Source organism: Alternaria dauci, chromosome 3 (genome assembly GCF_042100115.1).
Source record: "Alternaria dauci strain A2016 chromosome 3, whole genome shotgun sequence".
Classification (NCBI taxonomy): domain Eukaryota; kingdom Fungi; phylum Ascomycota; class Dothideomycetes; order Pleosporales; family Pleosporaceae; genus Alternaria; species Alternaria dauci.
In genome coordinates this window covers 1,496,970-1,519,851 of record NC_091274.1, presented here as the reverse complement: position 1 = coordinate 1,519,851, position 22,882 = coordinate 1,496,970, and the positions used below count along the sequence as shown (strand labels likewise).

The window sequence follows — 22,882 nt, the reverse complement described above, 5'->3', positions numbered from 1 at the left end:
CACCGCTCCAGCCAGTCGTCAACGAGACGCAAATCCAGCAACACTTCGCAGCAACTCTCAAAGCAGACGAGCACAAGCAGTAGCGGCGTTGGTTTCGTGAACTTCACGCCAGACGACAGTCGCAAGATTCTCACAGGCGTGGCACCCAGCGGATCCAGCAAAACCAAAGCACGACGGGAGAAGGAAGCCGCCGACAAGCGACGGAAGCTTAGCCGCGCGGCGGTGAAGGCTGTGATAGAGGCTGGTGGTGATATCGATAGCTTGAGAAGATTGGAGAGGGAGGGCGTACTGGTAATGGAAGGTTAACAAGGTGTTTCGACAGACTCGTGGTATTTGTTTGTGTACGAATTTCTTCTTTCGCTTCCATGATATGGGGCCAGTGTTTTACATATACGATTACGAGATAACACGCACTTGTGGCGTGATGATGAAGGCATGAATGACTACCTTTGAGTTGTTGGTTGCCGTGCGTGGTTGTGTGTACTTACCCATGCGAGTAGCGGCTCTAACTGCTAACTGCTAGCTACCTTGTTGCAGTGAGATGGTCTGAGCTGTTGCCCATTGGCGACCCGTCGGACGCGAGACGTAGAGTCGCATGGTAGTCTCCTGCTGCTTCGAAAAACAGCATGGGATGCTGTCTCAACCTTTACTGCTCGACGTATGGATGCCTCGCCCTCGATCTCATCTTCAGCCGGCAGCTTCAACCTCGAGTCGTCCGAGCACAGCTTCTACAACGCCCTTTGCGCCAATGCCCCTCTCCACACTACCAAGAGTCTGTTCCTCAGCTTCAAGTTCGACCGCGCCCTCGTAGACCTTGACAATGGTGGCCTCGTCCACTTTGGCGCCACATGCTACTAATCCCCTGATCAACGTGCTGACCCTCGTTATCTCCCGCATGACTGGCGGCTCGATGTCGTCATTTTGGCTCGAATACAGTGTCTCGGTTACGCTCTCGTCGAGTCGGTTGATGCCCATCTCCTTTGGGTCAGCATTGGTTGTGATGTGCTTGCTGATGAAGATGTAACCGTTTACACCAAGTACGATGTCGATCTCGCCGGCCGCCGTGTTCAGCGTAAACACCTGCCGTCTGCTCCTCACAACGCCACCCTTGCGACTCAGTATGCCACCACCAGCGCCACTCAGGCTAGTAAACAGACCATTGCGTAGTTTCCCGTACTTGAGCGATCGCGTGTGGAGGGAGGCGGTGCCGTCCTGGTGCAGACTCTGTACTTCGGCAACGAGCAGATCGCCTTCTTGGAAGAAGGTCCGGATATTCAGTTCGTCTACAGTTGTCCTTCGCCGCAGCACTCCACCGGGCAGGTTTATACTAGACAAAGGCAGGTTTGCGTGCATTGGTGCTGCAATGTCCACGTTCCACTTCTTTGTTCCCACCGTCACGATGCGTCCCACGACCAAGTCACCAATCTCGGGTTGGTACCGGGCGCGCAGCGGTTGCACGGAAAGCAGCTTGTTCGTCTTGTGCAGAGTACCGGCAACGGTAGATATAATGGTTGTGGAAGAGGGAGGTATGGATGGGATGTAGGTGCCGTGGCCGCGCATCCATTGCGGGTCCGAAGTTATGGCCTCGCCGGGTGTTACTATCGCCTTTGAGTCGGAAGTCACGAGGTCGTCGTCCTCCATGTCCACGTCTGAGTCGTCCGAGTCGTCTCTCGCATCGCGCCGTGGTGGCAGCGGTGCGCTAGGTGGGAGGATAGAGATTGTCATGGCTGGGGATGCGCCTGTTGCGGTGGCGGGGGCTCTGTCTTCCTATTCTGTCGTATGTAGTTTATCGAATTGCAGAGGTCTGGTGGGTTCGGTCTGTTCGCGCTTCTACTCGTGTGAATTCGTGGGTGTTCTGGTCATGTCGTTGGCTACCGCTCAGAGCTTCGGAAATTTTGGCGGGGATTGGAGCTGCTCGGCCATCCCTGTAGAGCTTTCCAGATGCGGACTAGTCTCGACGCGTCCACTCGTGGCGGTCGCGTCCGACGTCATCTATCAACAGTCGGGTCTCGCTACCACTTCACCTCAATCTCTTTGGCACCGACATCTTTGCACAGAATAAGCTAAGCCCATATGGCGCCATTGTTATCGTCCCCTGTTGTTTCCAGTTTTAACGAGCCCTTTATCTCGGCCCTCGATGCCGCTGCGCCTAACAACGCCAATGGTGATCCGAACTACTATGCCCGTTATCCGCGGTCATTAATCACGACCTCTCATCTAGATGCCTTCATGACAGGTACCGGTTCCACCATCTACGAATCTTTAGTGCCTCTTCTCGAGTCTACCTCCCATGAGCTCATTCTAGTCACCTGCTTCTGGGCCAGGTCGAAAACACTCGACACACTCAACCAGGTTCTGAGGAGGCTGTCTGGAAAGGCCGTCCGAAGAGGGACAGACAAGATTAGGGTTCGATTATGCTTTTCCTCCAGCTCAGTCTTCCAAAAACTGTTCCATAAGCAAGCTACTACAGGGCAGACTTATCCACCGTCTGTTTGGGTCACCAAGTTGGGCTTGCCTGATCCATCTGAACTCAATGGACTAGACCTCACGATCAAGTCAATCTTCATTCTACCATTTTCAGTCATGCACCCAAAATTTATTCTCGTCGATCGAAAGACCGCAGTATTACCGAGCTGCAACATCAGTTGGGAGGAATGGTTCGAGGGTGCTGTGACCCTCACTGGACCTGTTGTCGAACAGTTTCTCAAGTTCTATCGCACTTTTTGGGAGCGGCGAGAGGATGCTCCAACCACCCTTGATGCTCCTGAAAATGTCGCGGTCAAGCTTCACGATGCATTGATGTCCTCGCAATTATTGTCGGCTCGGGATATACCTACCATTTTCCTTCCGAGTCCGCACCATCGCAATCCACGCTTCAACTTCATCGGATCCCAGGACGTCCTTCAAGCACCATCGACGCCTTTGAATGTTTTCATACTCGCACTTTTCGCAAAGGCCGAAAGAACCATTCGTATACAGACACCGAACGTTACTGCACCACCCGTCTTGTCAGCGTTACTCAAAGCACTCGCCCGTGGTGTGGATGTCCGCATTCTGACCTCTGAACGTCTCATGATACTCGAGCAGTTGGTCACGGCAGGTACCACGACATCGCGCTGCATCAAGAAGCTCATTAGACGCTATCAACAGCTGAGTCCCGATGGCGGTAACCCGAACGATGAAGAAGCAGCCATAGCCACTCTCAAACCCGGCCGCCTACATGTGTCATACTTTGAGCCCATCGGTGGTCCTAAGAAGAGGGGAAATGAGGCGGGGGAGCCTCAACAATCGCATCTCAAGATGACGATTGTGGACGATGAGGTGCTTGTTTTGGGCTCTGGAAACCTTGACCGGGCGAGTTGGTTTACGAGTCAAGAGTTGGGCGTTGCTTTCCTCGACAAGGAAGTAGTCAGAAAGGTTGGGATTGCTGTTGATAAAGGTACACAGGGGAGAAGTAAAGTCATTTTTGACAGCGAGGACTAACATGGATCATATAACTTGGTCTCTATCTAGCAGTTTCAATATGAAAAGACAGCGGTAATTCCTATACATATTCTACTGCCCATTTTTCCCTTTGCTGTAGTTGTGCTCAGAGAAGCATTAGGCTAACTATGATCGTTGCATATCCAGTCTGCTCTTTCATCAGTGGTATGCTCAAGATTTGACTGGCGATCACAGCATAGAGGTGGTGATTATGGAAGATATCTCCATGTCATACTACTTCGTAAACTTGATATCCCTTGTCACATACTCTTCTATACGACGCGACCGACTCCAACACGCATCATCCAACTCCCGTGTTCCTATTGTCACAAAGCCCGATCGATCATAGGTAACGACGCCATTGAAAGGAAAATGTACAGGTTCTCCTCGACGCGCAAGATATTCCTTTTCAAATGACAGCAAGCCTGAGCCTGATGTGCTGGGCTTGAGATTGTTTAAGCTTACCGCAGCTTCCCATGAAAGACACCTTACTTCAAGATGTATCAAGCCCGTAAAGCCGGCGTGTTGTGCCGTCGACATGGCTTGTAATAGTTCCCAGTCTGGTGCTGTCAAGCGAGTCAAGAACGTGACACGACGGAGCTGAGGCCGTATCACCATGCAAGGTCTGGCCAGTACGGACTTTCTGCGCGGGTCCGAAGACGAGAATTGCATGATGAATCGGTTTTCTTGGTAAAACACGGATTTCGCAACTGTAGCGATATCTGGTGTCATTCCCAGGTATGGAAAAAGCTCTCTTCGCGTTACGGTGTTGATGTTTGAGGGCCAGATTGTAGAGGGAAAAGGTAAGATTATGACGAAGAATTTGAAGCTTCAATTCGGTCGGTAAATTCAGCCACCCTCTTGCGAAGCCTGGTGTAACTGGACCAGCTGGTAATACTTTGAGTTCTCTGTCGCATATGATATGTATAGGTGAAGAAGATTGAACCTGTATCGAGTAAGGTGCTGCTATTTGGATGGGTTGTGGCGCTGACACTGCGAAAGTTGCGTGTTTGGGGATGTACATAGGCCAGTGTATTTCGACTACCTCTTTCAACCCTTGGTTCTGTACCACCTCCGTCTCAAGGCTGTTCTCTTGCAGATACTCTTGGCTCATGCTTGAAATCTGGTTCTCACTCGTCCCGGTATCCGATATCGAGAAAGACTGGGAAAAGGGATTTACGACATCGGCGTCTCAAAGAGCTGAACTAGAGTGGAGAGTGGAACTTCTAGTACGCACCTATGTCTTACGAGCTTATGTATGGGTGTTTGTGTGTTGTGAAGCAATACGTTGACGTTGAATGTGATGTTGTTCACATTGATTGTTACAGTCTGCAATGGGCCATGTTAGACACGACGCGAACGTCTTCACAGCTATCGAGACATTGAAACGCCCCCAGATGAAGCATTTGATTAATGCAATCAGTAGTGACGGAGTGCAGACCGTTATAATTTCGATAAATACCCGCACAGGTGTGAAAGGAATGGCTCTTTGAATGAGTCTTGGTTCCTATACTGAACCATTCTCTCGAATGTCGCAGCGTGCGACACAGCTTTATTCTTTCGCCCTATAGCAGTTGTAACGCGGATGGTGAAAACAGTGTGGTCTTACGGGTGCGTGAATGCCTGCGCTTGAAAACTCTGCCCTGAACCTCTGCGCGTCAATACACTAGTTTACGATGCAATTTAAAAAACATCATCAAGTGAGGTGAGGAGAGAATTGCTGTCAAGCATACCCAACACCTTGAGCTTACAAGACACAAAGTGTTGAGCATGGATTGTATTGTGCTCAGTCTTTACGACCAAAGCGTGTAAACGACAGCATAAAGCTCACTAGCATGCCAGCCAGTCGACGAGCGGAGTAGAGTGTCTGTCTTTACAGAAGAATATGTACAAGCTGCGTAATATCTATGCCCATCGCCTAACCACAACCCATACGCCTCAACGCCAGACAAGCGCCGGACCTAGAGGCAAATGATACTGCGCATGCCATGTCTCCATGTACCGAGTAGTGTAGAGTATACTGATAAAAGGTAAATGTCGGTATAGTCCAATAATGTCTTGGAAGAGATAAAGCGGTAAGGTAAACACGCAAAGAAAAAAAAAACATCAAAAAGTCCATGTGATCCACATGAGCACTTGACGGATCGTCCCAATTGCATACCAGAACCATGCAGATCGAGAACCTGAGGGTATGCCAACGTAATCCAATCAGACCCAAAACAAATCCCAGCGCAGCTGCGCTTAACCAAAGGCGCTGCCGTAATCTAATGTTGAATGTCGTAGGTATTAGTCGTGTTTCATAGGGCGTTGTGCCGGTGGCTAGCACTGTACAGCACGATGCTGTGGGGTAAAAGGGTCTACATGGAGCCCATGGCAATGAGTGCCTCGATAGCGTCGCGCTCAGCGCCAGACCCGGCCACACCAGCCGATGCATTGAAAATGGAAGAAGTCAAAGGAGAGCCCGCGTTCACGACGTGATTACCGTGGGATGCATGAGGAACAGTAAGGAAAGGTTTATATGTGGGCGTCGCAGTGCGTCCGTGGTGAGGCTGAGGCAGAGAGTGGGCCTGGGCGGATATGCTCCGATAGCGCGGGTTGCTCGTCTGTGTTCGGCTTAGATAGTTGTAATCGCGGTGTTCTCGGCGCGGACCGCGGCGGGTCTCGCGAAGAGCTTCAGGCCCCATGGTCGCCCAATCTTCTTGATCAGTGTCGTCATTTAATTCTTCCTCTTCCAGCTCCATGTCCGAAGCCGAGTCGGATTCGGTACTGCCTTCGGAGTCGTCCAGCGACATTTGGTCAGCCATTTCTTCGTCTTCGCCCTGGCGGTGCGGCGACCACGAGCCGGCATTCCAGCTGCCAGAGTAGACGTCACGCTCTTGTCGCAACTTGGGAATCTGGAGGCTGCCTCCGATGCTATCAACACTGTCTGGCGGTGTCCGCCCATTTCCAGAGCGCTTACCGCCGATGGGCATTCCCGCAGCCTGGGAGCCCGAGCCAGCTACACTCCAACGCCCCCAGCCGACCTTCTCAAACTTGACCTCGCCGTGCAGGCCGCCGCCAGCGCGATGTTCCAGCGCTGCGACGACGAGCCTACGGGCCTTGGCAGGGGGTAGTCCCGAGAAGCCAGGCACGGCATGCGTCAGATGCGCCATCATCTCGCGGATGGGCATTGCGCCGTGGCCCTCGATGATGTCTGGCAGGTGATGCTTGGCCAGCATGAGGGCCGTAATCTGGCGCGTCGCATCCAACCCAGCCAGCGCCTCCTTGGAGAGGGCAGAAGGCTGGTCCTGCGCTGCCGCGTGTTCTACCGCATCCTGGAGGTCTATGTCCATGGACTCCTCCTCGGGCGTGTGAAGACGGCCGGCTACGGGCATGGGGCGTCGCTTGTACGCAGGAAGGGTCGGAGAGATGGAACTCGGGGGAGTAGGGAGGGTGCCAGTCGAAGCAGCGTGGCCACTGTCCTGGCGCCCAAAGGCCATGGCGATGTTGGACATGGGCTTCTGGGCGGAAGCAGCCATGTTTACTGGTATGAGGCAGGGGGAGGGGGCTGACTGGATGAGTCAAAGCGCGGGTTGAAGGGGGCAGTCGCAGAGGATGGACAGGACGTCTGGAGGGTGATGTCGTCAGCAAACGCAAATGAGAATGTTGCCGTTTGTCAAAGACAAAGTTGCAGCGTGATGCGACTTGGTGTGGCGGCAAACGTACCTGCGTGTCTTGGGCGTGTGGTGCCGGGTATCGTCGGTAGGGTCGTGTGGTCAGCAACAGGAATTTGGGTGTGAAATTAAAGACGGCGACAGAAGTGCCTTGTGCGACAAGCGAAGGGCAGCTATGGGGCAGATATGCGCTGGCGTTGGGTTGTTATAGCAAGCTGCAGCAACGTAGCTTGTGCCTTCACCGTTCCGAGACGTCTGGCGATCGGCGATGTGATCAGCGAGTCGGTAACGGGAGGATGCAGGTAGTAGCGTGTCGGGGGGGTGGCAGCAGAGGCGAGAGAGACGGGTGGTGCAGAGCAGAGCAGGCAGAGGGCAAGCAGCGTGAATACAATATTGCAGTGTGGGCTATGTTGTGAGTCGTGTCTACGGAATCGACGAGGCAGAGGCTGGCACTGTCTGATAAGGCCGCCTCGCTGGTTCCAAGTGCAGCTGGATCCTCCCAGCAAGGCACATGCACGCGCATCTGACAACGCCCAGCTCCGGCTCGTGCCCCTGCCATTGGCGCACCGACAGCCACACCTCGCACAAGCGTCATGGAATTCTTTCGCCCCTCGCGCTGCAGGCCAGGGACTCGAAGCTTACTTGGAAGCAGGGCAACATTAGAGTTGCACCACGCCCATGGCCCCGAGACCCCGTCTCCCCATCGTGAGGCTGCCTGCACTGCACTGATGTGATGGCGGCGACGACGACGACGACGACGACGACGACGACAATGCCATGATCGCAGCCGCATGCGTGCGGCTGTTGCGATTGTGCTTTCCGTTTGCAGCCGATGCCCCATCTCAGCATCTTGCGCATCGGCTCCTCATGCTGGCCATCCGTCTCTCCATGCCTCGCACCCACAACACCCATTGGCGCCATCATTATCGCGCTGCGGGGTCCCATGCCACCACCCAAAGGTCCGATTTCGCTAGCACCGCAACCACCCTCACCCTCGGCCACACGTCTTTTCCCGACAGGCTGCACTGCAAGACATCCCGCCGCAAACCATCGCCGCCAGTCTTGACCCTCAGCCCACGACATGACGTGCGCCCTGCCACCCACCGCGCCCGCGTGGGAAATGCCTCAGCCGTGATTTGCGTTTACCACATACTTCGTGATCGCCTAGTGGGTCGATATGACATTAGCGATGCGACTACACACTCGACAAAAAAGTTCGGCCCAAAATACAACATACCGACTTGAGCACGTTGATCTGCTGCACCGTGCGAGTGAAGACGGCCCGGTACTGCTCCAGGTTCTGCTGCACCACTTGGGTGCGCGTAGTGCGGCCTTCGCAAATGGCCTTCATCTGAACTTCCATCTGCCCACCGTGTTAGTCATCATGCCGGCTCATCAACGCCCAACAACCCCACGACCACGACTTACTTCTTTCCGGAGAAACGGCTTGCTGAGGCTCGTCTCAAACCCCACGTTGTCGTATCCTTCAATAAGCGCGATACCCAAAGTCGTTGGGATAAACTCCTGTACTCCACCCGTGCCTCCTCCATTGTTCTGACCTACTGCTGCGCCGCCTCGCCCACCACGCCCCCCTCTTGCACCTCCTCTTCCTCTTCCGCGCCCTCTACCTGCACCTGCCCCATCGACCGCTGCTGCACCGCCGCCCGCCTTGAGTCTTGCCATGACGTATTCGCGCTCCTTGATCTTGGCAATGTGCTCGGCCATGGTCGCATCTGTGCCGATTCCATTTGCGTCCATGAGAGCAATGAGCTCGGGCTCGGTGAGGTAGCCAGGTGCCGTCGTCTGTCCGTCCAGTATATTCGCTTCCGTGGGCTCCAAAGTCTCGCCTATGGCGTACTGGGGCAGCACTTGACTGCTCTGCCACTTGTCGTATGGGTAGACATCAAGGTAGTTCCTTGCAATGACAGTGAGACCGTGTGCGTGGAACATCTCGCCTCCATACTCAATCTCGATATCTGTGGATTCACCGATTGCGTCTTCGGAGCAGCATGCGAGGAAGCGGCGAACAACAAATTCGTAGACGGTACGCTCTCTGTCGTTGAGCTGGGATGAGGCGACGTAGTTGACAGGATGGATGGGCGGATGTGCTTTGTCGTTGTTGCGGCCCTGGCGAGGTTGGTGGAAAGCACCGTTCATCAGATTCTGTGCGAATGGACCCCAGCGCCCATCTTGCGTCTGCCTTCCGACAAGCGCTCGCAGGTCCATACCAGCATCGAACTGGTCAGTCTCGGTGCGTGGATAGCTGATCCAGCCTTTCGTATACAAGTCTTCTGCCACTTTCATGACGTCTTGTGAAGTCATGCGAAGGAACCTACTTCCCATCTTCTGTAGCTCGACTGTCGTCAGAGGTAATGGTTTCCATTTTTTCGTCGGCTTTTTCGCCATCTTGGTGACTTTTGCCGTCTTTGAAAGCAGACACCGCTCAAAGATCAGGATGACTGCCATACGATCGAAAAGATGGCCTCGCCGCCAGTTGAACTTGACATCGATTTTGTCCTTTGTGTGCGCAAGTCTGATGTACCAGAAAGGCTCCGGAACGAAGTTGCGTACACGCAGATATCGGTCGACGACGAAGCCTAACGTTGGAAACTGACAAGATCCGTAGCTGATCACCTTGCCTCGCTCGTCGCCCTGTTGCGGGATCATGTTTTGCAGCGCCAGTGTCTGCATGCGTGTAAAAGCTGCACCGAGACGCAGATCTAGCTCGATGCGTGCTGAGACGGCTTGCGCCTGTGCTTCGTCTAGGCGTATGGGATTCTGGGAGGCATGTATGACATGTCTGGACATGGTTAGTTTACACGGTATATCCATCGTATAGTGATACAGACGCTCTCTCGATATTGCTGAAGCGTGCTCTCCAAACCTGCATATTTGGATTCGCTCTCAACGCAATGTCGCGAATCTCGGTGCCGATATGCTCGCCTTCGCGATCACAGTCGGTCCAGATGAACAGAATGGACGCATACTTGGCTTGCGCTTCGATGTTGCTCGCTACGGCCTTCTTGTCCTGTGAACGAATCAGCCAGCGTCAAGTAGTCAGTCCCACATCACTCACCTCTGCAATGCTCGACACTATGGGAGCCTCGAACAGTGCTGAGGGCTGGCATGAGTGCCATTTCTTGAATCGATCATTGAAGTCTTGTGCGACGATATGCCCCGCAACGCATGTAAAGGTTACAGAGCATTGCCCCCAGGACTGGAAGCGAAAATCAAACTTGTAGTTTTTGACCCACTGGATGCCGCGGACACTTTCCTATCTGGAGTCAGTCTTGCATTCGATCGGCATTCCCAAACCAGAAGGCGGTCGCGTCATTGATGCCTAAACACTGCCAGATGCCCAGAAGACGTTTGCCATGCTTGGAGCCATCAGCTCGTCAACAAAGCCCAAATGTACACTGTCTAGGTACATATTGGTGGCTAAATGGGACAATATTCACACTTACCGCTCGTGCTTGGCCACCCAAATGATTTGCGACTGCCTTCGCAATCGACGGCTTCTCCGCTACACACAACACCCGAGGCATGCCTCTAATCTGTCGTTAGAACTATCAAACAAAGGAGCTGACATTTGTCTTTGGAACGATGAACATGGCCACGGTCATGTGAAAACGCGTCGAGCCGAGTTAGCGCGTCCAAAGCCCCGCACGGACGTTCCTGCAGCTCGCTGACGTGGAAACCCGGAAACTTCATGAGGTCATTGTACGTCGCAAACAACAGACGCTAACTCCAGCTCGTGAGTGCGGGAGCATCGCAACATCTTCACCACCAACAGACCCCGCCGCGACGATGCCAGACCCCCGGACATACATGGACATGGCGCTGCCTCTTGTCAAGACGCTGCCCGAGTGCGCCGATTACTTCAAAACTGTAGAGCCGTTTCTTCCACAATACTACAACCTTCCGTACAAGGTCGCAGCACACATAGCCGACCCACAGGCACTCAAGGCCCTCTATGTCGAGACCAACCCGCTCATGACAGCGCTGGCGTTTGCCACCATGTTTGTCACCCCCATTGTGCTTGCCGTCTCGGAGATCAACCGCAACTACTCGCAAGTCGACCGGCTATGGAGTCTGCTGCCCGCCATCTACAATGTACACTACGCTGTATGGGCCCATCTCAACGGGCTACCGACAATGAAGCTGGACCATGTCATGGCTGTCTCCATCATCTGGGGTGCCCGCTTGACCTTCAACTACTGGCGCAAGGGCGGATACCAAGTTGGCAGCGAAGACTACAGATGGAACATTGTTAAGGACTACGTTGGTGGACCGGGCATGTTCATTTTCAACGTCACCTTCATCTCGCTTGGGCAGAATGTGAGGACTCGTAAACCACGTGCACTGAGCGCGAATATGCTAACAGTGATAGATTCTGCTCTGGCTCATCACTACGCCTACGTACATCCTCCTTCTCGCGAATCGTCTCCAGGGCAACGACATCACATCTTACGATTCTTTGTTCGGCCGTTCCATGCTCGCTATCGTTGTTCTTGAGTTCTTCGCTGACCAAGCGCAATGGAACTACCACAAAGCGAAGGGTGCGTACCAGAAGACCGCCAAGGTACCGTCGGACCTCAAATACACGCGTGAGCAATTGGATCGTGGATTCAACACAACCGGCCTTTTTGCTTGGTCGCGCCACCCCAACTTCGCCGCTGAACAGGCCTTTTGGGTATGCTTGTATCAATGGTGCTGCTTGGAGACCGAAACCTACGCCAACTGGTCAGCCGCCGGTGCATTTGGATACCTGATCCTGTTTCAGGCCAGCACTTGGCTCACCGAGCTGCTCAGCGCTGGCAAATACCCTGAATACAAGGTTTACCAGGAGCGCGTCGGCAAGTTCCTTCCCAAGGTCGGCACTAAGAGCATGGAGCTGCCGCAGACCGAAAAGGAGAAGCAGAGAGTCAAGGACGCGAAGGCCGGCAAGGGTGCTATGAAGACCAAGTGAATACACATAGCAAATAGCGATGAAGGCGTTCCGGGACGTAATGCTAGCTAAGCGAAGCTGGGAGCTTTCCGCTGAGTCAAGGCAAGCTGGCGATACGGGCAGATTTAACGGCGAATATGCGGTCTCGATGTGAGCATGTTCCCATGACCAATATATATATCAATCGAATCAAGGAAAGTTAGACGACTACTCTGTCTGACCCCCCTGGGAGAGACTTGTGCGCCTGCAGTTCTACATTCCTGACACTTCTTTACAACACATGGATAGAGAAGACCACTACAAAAGTACAGCAAAGAGTAATAGTGAATTTCAAGAAGTATGGTTGTCTTTAACACGCACGCCTATACAGACCTCCTTGTGGTAGTATTACCACCGATAGTGCTGACACCCGGCGGACCAACCAGAGCTAGATTTTCAATACCAGCAACACCATACAATGCTGCCGCATTTGTACTGACCCATGTAGCTTCATCAACAGGGATAAGCGCGTCACTTCCATCGATCCTTACTCTCGCCCACGGAGCACCGGGCGCAAGGCCGTCCTTGCTACCATCGCCCAAGAATTCTGACCAAACTCTTGGGACTAGTGTCGCGTTGTTGCGGTGGTTGGCTACATAGGCAGTGAAGCGGGAGTGACCCTGCATCAGACTGAGATTGCCAAAGTCCTTGCCATACCGGGCCCTCTGTTCGACTTTTCCGGCGCCATAATAATAGCAATAGTCCAGAAACGCGTCAAAGAAAGGTTGAGTGATATTCTTTTGCTCCGCACCAAAATGATCCATGAGCTGATCAATGGTCTCAAGCACGCCAAACACACCAGACAAATGCGAAACGGTGACATTGCCAGTGTTGTTCGGGTCTGTAGGCGGCGGCGCCCAGGCTCCGGTAAGACTGTTGTAGAATGCCTCGCCGGTGGCAAATCCGTTCTTGAGCTTAGGGTATGTCACAATAGCCTCAACAAGCTTTCTGCGGGATTCTTCCCAGCGTGGCCCACGACGCTCCCATTCGATAAGGTATGCTTGTGCAATACCGGCCCAATCAGTTCCGAAGTTGAGGAATAGTGCTTCGGGATCAGGATTGTACACAATACCAGGCTCTCGCACCTTGCGTCTCGCGTCTACACGAAGGAAGGCTTTGTCCGCGTCAATGACTTCGCGTACCAGGTCGCCAGTCCGCTCGTCACCACCAGAGATGTAGTAAAACACCTTGCGGTAGACTGGAGTCGAGATCCTAGCCTGTTTGGCACTGTCGCTCCAATGTTGGACCCCGTGACGTGTGCCAAGCCCAGTGAAGTTTCCAATGTGATACGAGTCAACTTCACCTCCGTGACGCACTTGGTCGTGAGCAATCTTGTAAGCATCTGCCCGACCAGTGCGCAGGAAGAAGTCCCAGAAGAAAAGATCAGGTGACAGCTCTGAGTTATCCCAGGCATAACCACCGATATCATACCTCCATTGATGGCGGTCGTTATCATATGTGTGCATGATATCTCCGTGGTCCCAGAAACCGTACCAGCGACGCTGCTCAATTTGGTCTTCGTAGAACTTGATAAGGAAATCCATGTTTGACTCAATAGTTTGCGCTTGGGTGGAATCAACAGCACCAGGCACGTCCCAATACGACCCGATCGCTTTGGTATCCCGCATGTATTCGGGCTCGGCGATGAGAACAGGTGGGTTGTTGGTGAAGTTGGTGAGTGTTGCAAGATGTTCAGCAGATGGTGTGGTGTCAAACGCGTAGATGTAAAGCTCGTTCGTCCGACCAAGGCCGTAGGGAGTATCATAACCCCCCTCCCAATCCTCGTAGGTGATGTCCAGAGCATCCAGTTGTTTCTTGTAGGTATCTTGCCCAAGTCCATCGTGGTATGGACGGATGTCCATAGGTCCGGCCTGAGGGCTGTAGAGCCACATGGTGATGGATCCTGTGTCGGTCGCGGCATTGGAGATGTCCAGACTAGTAGGATACTTCTTCCAGAAATCACGAAGGCCCACAGCAAGACCGCCAACCGTAGCACCTCCTAGGTAAGCCAGGCCACCTGAACGTGTACCCCCTGGAATTTTAACCCAGCTCTGGCCAGCCTTTGTGCGCTTCTTGAGGTTGAAGCCATCAGGCGATAGCTGTGTTAGGCGGTAGTCGCTCCATGTCGGGATCCACTGTAGACGAGTAGTCACTCTTTGGTCCCACGTAGAGTTGGGCGGCAGGACGGTACCGTTGAATTGTCCAGACCGAATGTCGACACCTGGGTCCCGGCGCAGGCCGGTGATGCCCTTGACGGCTTCGTGTAGAATTCCGCCATCAACACCCGCAATTCGGATGTGGCGATCGTAAAACTCCTCTTCGGCGAGGGGAACATCGAAGCGGATACCGATACCCGAAAGAAAGTCTTTATGCATATCTCCGTCATAGATGATGGTGTGAATGACGCGAATCGCTTCAGAGTCGGCGTAGAGGTAGAAGCGGACGGTAAAAGGAATCCAGTCGTCGTGGGCTCCATCCCCGTTGATAGTATGGATCCCATTGACTGTGACCAATGTACGAACGCTGTTATCTTCCGATACGGTGACGTTGGATATCTTGCTGGTAAAGCTGTAGTACTCAATGCCGGTCGGTTTACCGTCTTCGTCATCATCGGGCGTGCCGTTTTGAGAGCGTAAGACTAGATGACCGTTGGTTCCGACTGTCTTTCCACCTGCCTCGATGGCGGATACCAGGACATTGCCTGATTTAGGAAATGTTGCTGCAACCTTGCCGGCGTTGACAACAATCTCCTCGCCAGAGTCGCTAACTTGGATGCCGTTGCTTTGACGCTTGAACTTCAAGGTTGAAGAATTGCCTGTACCGGAAGCTGTGATTGTGTATTCGTCGGCAGGAGAATCACTGGCTCCCAGAGCGTGTCCGGTCCACTTCAAGGTTCCATCTGGCCAGTAGGCTGTGACCCAGGACTGAAGGTCCGCGTCTCCAGATACCGTGAAGGTTGTAGTGTTCGCAAGGTGTTGTCCACGAGGCCACGGTAAACCGAATGTCACGCCAGCGAGATATTCTGGTGTATCATCGATCCACTTGACTTTGACAGAGTCGCTTTGAGCGGTCGCGTAGCCGACAAGACCAGCAAGGCCGATGAAGGCTCTCAGCATCTTGAGATGAAGCAAAGAGTGGAAGAAGTCGCAACCAAATGGAAGGCTTGTCGCTCTAACTGATGCCTCGAGGCGCAAGCATTTGTACTTGCATTTTCGTCCCATATACCCGGTTACAGCTTGACTGCAACGGGCCTTGACGCATCCAATGTCCGGTCTACCATCACGCTTATGGAAGGATACCCGTCGGCCGGCCCGCACGCAAGAATGTATCCACCATTACGTGATGTACGCGGTCCCAAACAAGTTTGGTTCATGCTTAGCGAGCCTTGTAGGTGATAGCGATAGTGTGGGTACTACGGATGTGGGGTAGATCGACAGGGTTTCTAGGCAGGTCAAGACCTCTCCGCAATTTAACCTCGGGGTAAAAACGACCGAGTCTATTGGTATTTGGAGGCGACACATGCGGAGGCGATGCTGTCAGGTCAGAAGAAAAAAGGGGTAACACCCTCGAACGGACTAAAACAGACCATGAACAAGCTCGACATGGTTAGCTGTTCGAGCAGAAAAGAAACCAAGACTACCTGGGCATACAGCAGTAACCATTCACTAGGGGGTCAGCCACTGACTACTAATCTCCCGGTCACAAGCTTAAGTACTGCTGCGCAGACAGTGAGCGCAATCGATCTTGAGCCTATAATTGTATGTGGCGGGTTCAGGTAGAAGTTTGCATATCTTACCAGTGGAGACCCTACCTAGGTAGTCAGGAAGGACAAAATGCCAGACCAGGCCGGAAGCCAGCTACTGGATCGTATAGCGACGCGACAACCTTTGGCCCAGGCATGACGATGGGATGTTTGAGAATGGAAGTCGAAAATGAAGGGGTTGTGGCAACCTTGAAAGCTTCACACGGTCGAACGGGTGCTTGGCACACGCGAGCGCGTCAGGATTTGCCAAGAACGCTAACTAGAATCGCGCTACCCCGCTGCTCATCCTGGATTGCTGCATCTTCTAGGCATCGGAACAACAGACGGCGAAGTACTTTCCTGGGAGATGAGTGCCCGACATGTCCGCAACATTCATCACAATCAAAGCGGTCCCTGTCCTACTCCGCGGACCCGTGGACTGAACGCGTTCTCGTCGCATCCCACTACCGCCCACTCACGCGTCACCCCTCACATGCTGAAAGTTTCGCAGACAGCAGGACTAACAGAGTTCTGATTCTAAGCGGCCTAAGGTCTAAGCCGCCATGACAGCCAGGCAAGAGTACGTTAATGAGAGTATCCATTCAATGAAGAACCTGCCGACTGTATAGATTCCCATGCGAAGCTCGACATGGCGCAGAGAAGTGATCGTACGTACGATGCGTCTTCTGTTACAGCGAAACGGAACTTGACAAGGCACTATTACATACGGATCGAGATGCCAGCCTTCAGAAATTGTTACTTGCTGCCAGTACCGCCACCGTCACCGCTGCCTTGACCGGAAACGCCACCACGATGGCCACCTCCTTGTCCGTATTCGCTGTGTGTCTCTGATATAATGTTGGGTTGTCTGAGAGGAAGTTACATGAAATGTAAGTTCTGGTCTAGAGACAAGGTAGCCTTGTGGTGAGACAGGCACAATGGAGGAAAGTAAGCCCATTTATAGCACGTGGTAGGTCGGTTGTGAGGCTATGGTGTGAAGTGGAAATTACATACTGTGAATTTATGTGCCTTTGGAGTAGAAGTATGTACAACCGTATGTTTGGGAGAATTGAGTAAGACCAAAAATTTGTTCCTACAAGAGACATGTTACGTGATGAACCAGTAATCTATCCGGCAAAAGAACGTGAGGTAGATGAGTAAAGAAGTAACAGCAAATGAAGTTAGCAATAACCTTGTTCCATGTTTAATGCAATTATCATTTGAAACTATATGTTCTCCCTAACTCGCCTTCGGTATTTCTCTAGTATGTAATCTCTCCAACCTCCTCCTCGGCAAGGATTTCATAAGTCTTTTCCTCGCTAAGCTCCATATGGCAGTCTTCGTAGTCATCGTAGAGAGTGGCGTTGAAGAAGTTGCACATGTCTTGAACAATGGGGCGTGCCTTGCCAAGTTCCTCAAAAGAGCAGGTTCCCTTACCACCAAGAGCGGCGGGAAAAGCGCAGGGCTCAATTTTCTACGATGATATTAGATGATGTTCTATCGACTTAACAAGAAGATTGAATGTGAAGACTTACGGCAGAGTAGACACTGTAGTTGATACAGTGGCAGGTAAAGTCATCGGGCGCACAGCCGTCAGCGTGGTTGGCGTCGTCCTGGCATTTGTGAAGGCACTTGGGCATCCAGCTGCTGAGTTTCTTGTTGTCCCTAGTATACCCTTGTTAGTCCTTTGATTTAGGAGCTTCTGGAGGGTCTGAACGTCTGAACCTACAAGCACTTGTACTTCTCCATGTTACCCGATTTCTCTGCCTGGGTGATGTTGTAGGTGTACTGGGCGTTGGCCGCAGCAGCAACGGAAAGAAGAGTGACAATTTGTGTGAAACGCATGATAGCTATTAAGATGTGGTGATGGTGTATTGATTAGAGAGTTGATGATATGAATGTGATGCTTGTGGTTGTGTTGCCACAGAAAGGAGAATGCCTCCCTTCTTATACACAGGTGTCGACAACACCATCGCCTTTTCAGATGAAGTCAAAGCGTAGTATGCAGGCAGAACACACCTGCAGCACCGTACCGTTCTGTCTCAACACTGCACGTGTAATATTGATCTATGCAGGAACATACTCTCGCATTGAGCTAGGGTGTGTTAGCGCAACCTCCAGATGACTGTGCCTGTAGAGAATTTGAGCCCTGACAACTTTCTTCGACTAGGCGGTGTTCATCCTCCATCGCCCGGACTAAATCACGATCAAGGCGGTACTTGCCTTACATCTGGCGGTGACAGCAGTTTATTCGACGCGGAATGACAGAACGACGGACTGGATACATATTAGCTGAACAACGGGAATGTCGGTAAATAAATGGTCAAACATTACTCGGTCAAGATGTGGAGGTCTTTGTCAGCCATCATACATCATCAGCATTCCTATCACCAGAAATGTCCTGCCGTCACCATGAAGGCGGAAAGAGGGGAAATGAAACTAGTAAAGCTATAGTAAAGCGGTCGAATCACTGACAAGCGGTGTATGTGGTTTGAGAGAAGCGGTTGGGAGTTCCGTAGAACGAAATGATGCATTGATCTTCGAGTAAAGGGGGTTTGCGGAGGAAAAGAAAATCGCTAAGGAGCTAGCTAGGGTCGCGAAGACGCAGCGTAACTCTCGCATAAACATGTGATTCACACCCGATGCGGTGTGTACGATGCATGTTACTGACCGACTTCTTCATGTGTGTTGAGGTGCTGAACTCGAAATCAGACGTCAAGTACTGCGAGATGGATCGCTTGTGATTCCAAGGTGAGGCTTTCCGAAAAAGTCTTAGTGTGTTCAGCTTCGGGACCCCGCATTGCCTGAACGTCTGAACACCAAACTTGAGAGTTTTCCTTGCTTTGTATCGAGATGTCCGTACCCTCACCGCTTACCATCATTCCAGACGGCCAACAGATTGGATCAAGTCAACGAATTCACCTTTACATCCGTTCATTGACGAGGGCTGCGAAAAGTAGGTGCGCAGCGCGTGTGTTGTCACATTGCGCTGATGACAGCCTAAGCGTATTGCTCTACGTCTGCCTAGCTGTTCTTCCAGCAAACTATGCCTCGATCGGATCCGATGGTTGCAAGGTTCGCAAAAGACATGGATAGCTGCTGCAATCTGCGACAACACTTTCATGGCCCATGAGACGTTCGACGAACTGCTGAAAATTTTCCGCAGCTTCCATGCCAAGAGCGCGCATAACCGCATAGATGTAGAGCCAATACCGCTTTCCCTCGCCGTCAATTTCTGGTGCTATCGGTATGAAAGAAATGGAGGTTTTTCTCCTTGCGCAGCAGACAAGTCAATCGAAGACACACAGCGTAGCAGGGTAGGATGTCACCAATAGCAAGAGGGACATATGCGATATCTGGGCATTGCTCGTGGTCGGTCAGGGGCGTCTGCGAAGCCGCTGCAAGTGCTGAGACGGAGAATTCGATGGTATATGGACGGTCCTTGCTATCAGGCTGTTCAGTCATCTGACGATCACGTGCCACGGGAACGATGCCCTTTGAAGCAGAAAACTACTCGGCGTAACCAGGAAGCGTGCCCGAATATGATACGATGAGCAAGATCGAAGGTCCTCCTTAAAGACCGGTACGTCTCTTGCATGACAGACCGCCGAACGCATCTTTCGCGCCATGCTTCGAAAGAATGCGTAGTGTCCATTTCCGTGCTGCTGAAGCTATCTTGGAGCTTTACGCTTGCAGCTGTGCCTGCGACGATTTTACGGAGCAGCAGAAGCGTTTTGTGATCTCAAGGGCTAATATGGAGAACATCAAGTAAACTGAATGTTGCGGATGCGTTTCGGAGGGTAGGTGGTTGTGTGGGCAAGATTAGGTATGATTGCAAGTATCCTTCACCTCAGACAGTGCCTACCTACCACAGAGGTCGCATCCGCCGACTCATGATAACGCAACTATGAGCTCACAATATCGAAATCCTCCCTTGGTAGGTTCTGAGGTAGGTTCTTCCCTTGAGGATGTGACTGTGAAAGAGTGGTCGCAGTGAAAGTGGTTGACAGAAACAGTCGAGCGTAAGGGACTAGCGTGCGACAACGGACCCGCACAACGCCCTTGTCTCACCCACTCCATTGTACTCACATCTACACACGACCAATTTGAATCACAATCGCGCAATATTTTCATATTCGGACAATCAGCACCATGACTAGAAGCCGCAATACCAATTCGCGCAAGCCGCAACAATCAGTCCATGGCGCCCACAACACCTTCCGTAGGACTACGACGGGTCCCCCTCACCGAGGACAGGCAAGGAAAGCGATTCAGACCCAAGATCAAACAATTAAAGAAGGACATGATATGCGCGGACGAAGCGATAATTGGAGCATGTCGCCGCAGCGGGGAGACGCTCAAGGTGATCAACACACTCACCATCGGCATAACGAACGGTCGCGCACCCCTCTGACAGCTCATACCACCCAAGGAGACCTAAATACATCTCAGAAAGTTGGCGGAGTTCGCGGAATTGCAATTCAAGACGGCGTGGATCAGGTTCCTGCAAAGCGCAAACGAGAGGCGGATGACGACAACAAGCTGCATGTTTACAAGAAGGCACACACTGAAGCGGAAGAAATGCAACCAGCTGCAGTTGTTGAGCCATCGCGAGACAGAGGCACTTCGGCGGTGGATACAGACCAGGATGGGTACAAAAGAATCGCCGATCTCGCCACAATCCAGAAAATGAGTGAGGAAGAGAAGAGAAAGTTTCGCGGTACCAGATTTAGGTCAACACACATTGATCCGAGCAAAGCTGCGATATCAAACGCAGCTTCAGAGAAGTCAAGACATGTTAAGCTGGCGCATAGTGAGAAGGATGATCACAAGACCGTACGGATACCGCCAACAAAGGCAAGTGCAAAATTATCCACTCCACATGTCACGGGTCAGAAGAGCGAAGCCAGTTCTGTGCGACATTCCAGTTCCAACAACGAGGTTGTGGTTTTGGAATTGCGGGACGAAGCCGGCATCCAAACTACCGTCGTAAATCCCCAAATCCGGCATCAGAGCACTGCCAAGATCGCATCTGAAATACAAGCCGCAGGGGCTGAAAGATCCGGAGAGGCTATGGCGGCAGCAAATTTAAGCACAGTTTCGAGCAAGGCAGATGGGCTGCCGACCAAGCACAACAAGCGAAAACAAAACGAGTTAGAAGACATTGACACGATTCCGACAAAAAGTTCAAAGAAGTCAGAGACGGCAAATGTAAACCACGCTGCTATAAAGAGACGGAACGAGAAGATTAAGAGATCTCTGAATGACCAGCACTTGCATGCAGATCAGAATCGCTTGCCAGGGAAAGACCTTACCTTCGTCGCCTATGACGCCTACAGCATACCCCTCCTTTGTTCTCGTTCTATCGAACACGGGTATCCATTCGAGATTGTGAACAAGCCATCTGACAAGCTGAAAAGATCTTTCGAAAACGAGAGTGAGGCAGAAGTCTTTAGTCGCAAGATGCTAGTCCTGCGGCAAGAGGCGCTCCGTTTATCTGCGAAGAGATTTTGGACGTCTGAAGATCTAGGTCGCAAGAAGACCTCGAAGAACGAGCCTGCTAGGGTTGTTGACGACTGCGACCTCTATCTATACAACGGCAAGATTCACGTCGCTACTGAACAAGGATTGCTTCCGGTAACAGTATATCTGAAGCTCATCGGAGTTCCAGACACGCAGTCAGTACGCTTTAATGGGCACAAACCGACTTGGATGAGCCTTATCACAACAAGGACGGAACATCGACGAGTCTTGACGACGTGGGAACCCACTCCCGTTTTGAGAGAGGGGGGTTGCATCTCGATTATGAGCGGTTCCATAGTCGTGGTGTACGAGCATGGCATCTTTGACATCGATACCAGAACTGGTGAGGAGTCCCAAATGGCTTACGGTGTGCGAACGGACGACGGCGCTACTGGTTGGTTCATATATGCAAATACATGCCGTATGGACTGGCTTGAAGACCCAGAGGAGTTGCCCCAGGCTACCCCAGATCCTAACATGATTGATTGGGCAAAATTCGACTTTGGTCCTCTTGCAGCCAGAGCTGCAGCACATCAGGCGGCGCTATCTGCGCCGACAGCTGTAGCCCAGGAGCCGCTAACCAACAATGAACACGGTGCATCGAATCTACCAGTTTCGAGAGCATCAATGTTTGTCACACCTGATAAACTAGATGTAGCATCACCCGCAGAGGTAGCAATACCAGCGGCCAGCGAGCCAGGATCTGAGTCTGATGCTGAGTCTACGCACTCTAGTCTATTACGAGAGAGACGGGCAACCTCCTTGCTTAGTGTGGCGCCTGAATCCGTTTCACGGCATGACAGTCCTAATTGTCGATCCGACGAGAGTGCATCCGATGAAGACAATGACATGACTGGAAAGACTCATGATTTCCAAGATTCGACAGCCGTCACGCCACCTCAACAAGCTATCAACAATGGACCTGCCAATGCGCAAGATACACCTACTTGTGCGTTCTCAGAGCATCACCAGGTCTTAACAGGTCTTGGGGGACTTCGACGATGCCAAGAGGTCCCACGTGAGCCTGAAGTTCTAGGTACTCCGGCAGTGCGATCAGACGAACCTCAGCCAACATCGTTCAGACGAGAAGAAGACGTACTAGACTGGGATGACTTTGACCTCTGAGAGAATTTCAAAGTTCAGAATTTCAGTCTATGTAACGGGGATCATGGGATATTTGGTATCCTAACGCCCAATCTATCAACATGTCACATTTTGATTGGCTCCAGCCACCTTTCCTGCACACTACGGATAATTCGTTTGAATTTGTGGCATTAGCGATGAATTTCAATCATAAGACTGAACCGCTATGTTTGTGCACACTTGGTGCTCCAGCATGCGAGCCACCTTTGTGGTTTAGCGAAAGGATATCTTGATGTGCACGTACACCCCTACTGGCTTCCTACACGAACCAGACAGCCCACAACGCATACCATCCCTATCGTCTTACTTCATACCCTTAACAACCCACAACAACCCCTTTGATCAAAATGG

At 52.1% G+C, this 22,882-nt stretch overlaps 7 protein-coding genes across 7 annotated transcripts; 2 read left to right on the top strand and 5 right to left on the bottom strand.

Annotated features, from left to right (window-relative positions):
• Positions 1 to 687: 687 nt before the first annotated feature.
• ACET3X_004158 (uncharacterized protein) lies at positions 688 to 1,725 on the bottom strand (the record flags this gene model as incomplete). The annotated part of the gene is made up of 1 exon (XM_069450332.1): positions 688 to 1,725. One exon carries the CDS (start codon positions 1,723 to 1,725, stop codon positions 688 to 690), a length of 1,038 nt encoding a protein of 345 aa, XP_069308136.1.
• Positions 1,726 to 2,073: 348 nt separating this feature from the next.
• Positions 2,074 to 3,483, top strand: ACET3X_004157 (uncharacterized protein; the record flags this gene model as incomplete). The annotated part of the gene is made up of 1 exon (XM_069450331.1): positions 2,074 to 3,483. The coding sequence occupies one exon, from the start codon at positions 2,074 to 2,076 to the stop codon at positions 3,481 to 3,483; it is 1,410 nt and encodes a 469-aa protein (XP_069308135.1).
• Positions 3,484 to 5,840: 2,357 nt separating this feature from the next.
• ACET3X_004156 (uncharacterized protein) lies at positions 5,841 to 6,962 on the bottom strand (the record flags this gene model as incomplete). The annotated part of the gene is made up of 1 exon (XM_069450330.1): positions 5,841 to 6,962. One exon carries the CDS (start codon positions 6,960 to 6,962, stop codon positions 5,841 to 5,843), a length of 1,122 nt encoding a protein of 373 aa, XP_069308134.1.
• A 41-nt stretch (positions 6,963 to 7,003) lies between these two features.
• ACET3X_004155 (uncharacterized protein) lies at positions 7,004 to 10,566 on the bottom strand (the record flags this gene model as incomplete). Its single annotated transcript, XM_069450329.1, has 8 exons — positions 7,004 to 7,090; positions 7,189 to 7,309; positions 8,290 to 8,300; positions 8,374 to 8,499; positions 8,565 to 9,936; positions 9,986 to 10,164; positions 10,213 to 10,410; positions 10,552 to 10,566. 8 exons carry the CDS (start codon positions 10,564 to 10,566, stop codon positions 7,004 to 7,006), a joined length of 2,109 nt encoding a protein of 702 aa, XP_069308133.1.
• A 377-nt stretch (positions 10,567 to 10,943) lies between these two features.
• On the top strand, positions 10,944 to 12,105 carry ACET3X_004154 (uncharacterized protein; the record flags this gene model as incomplete). Its single annotated transcript, XM_069450328.1, has 2 exons — positions 10,944 to 11,474; positions 11,527 to 12,105. The coding sequence occupies 2 exons, from the start codon at positions 10,944 to 10,946 to the stop codon at positions 12,103 to 12,105; spliced, it is 1,110 nt and encodes a 369-aa protein (XP_069308132.1).
• Positions 12,106 to 12,446: 341 nt separating this feature from the next.
• On the bottom strand, positions 12,447 to 15,239 carry ACET3X_004153 (uncharacterized protein; the record flags this gene model as incomplete). The annotated part of the gene is made up of 1 exon (XM_069450327.1): positions 12,447 to 15,239. One exon carries the CDS (start codon positions 15,237 to 15,239, stop codon positions 12,447 to 12,449), a length of 2,793 nt encoding a protein of 930 aa, XP_069308131.1.
• A 1,887-nt stretch (positions 15,240 to 17,126) lies between these two features.
• On the bottom strand, positions 17,127 to 17,710 carry ACET3X_004152 (uncharacterized protein; the record flags this gene model as incomplete). The annotated part of the gene is made up of 3 exons (XM_069450325.1): positions 17,127 to 17,339; positions 17,401 to 17,530; positions 17,595 to 17,710. The coding sequence occupies 3 exons, from the start codon at positions 17,708 to 17,710 to the stop codon at positions 17,127 to 17,129; spliced, it is 459 nt and encodes a 152-aa protein (XP_069308130.1).
• Between the last annotated feature and the right edge of the window lie 5,172 nt (positions 17,711 to 22,882).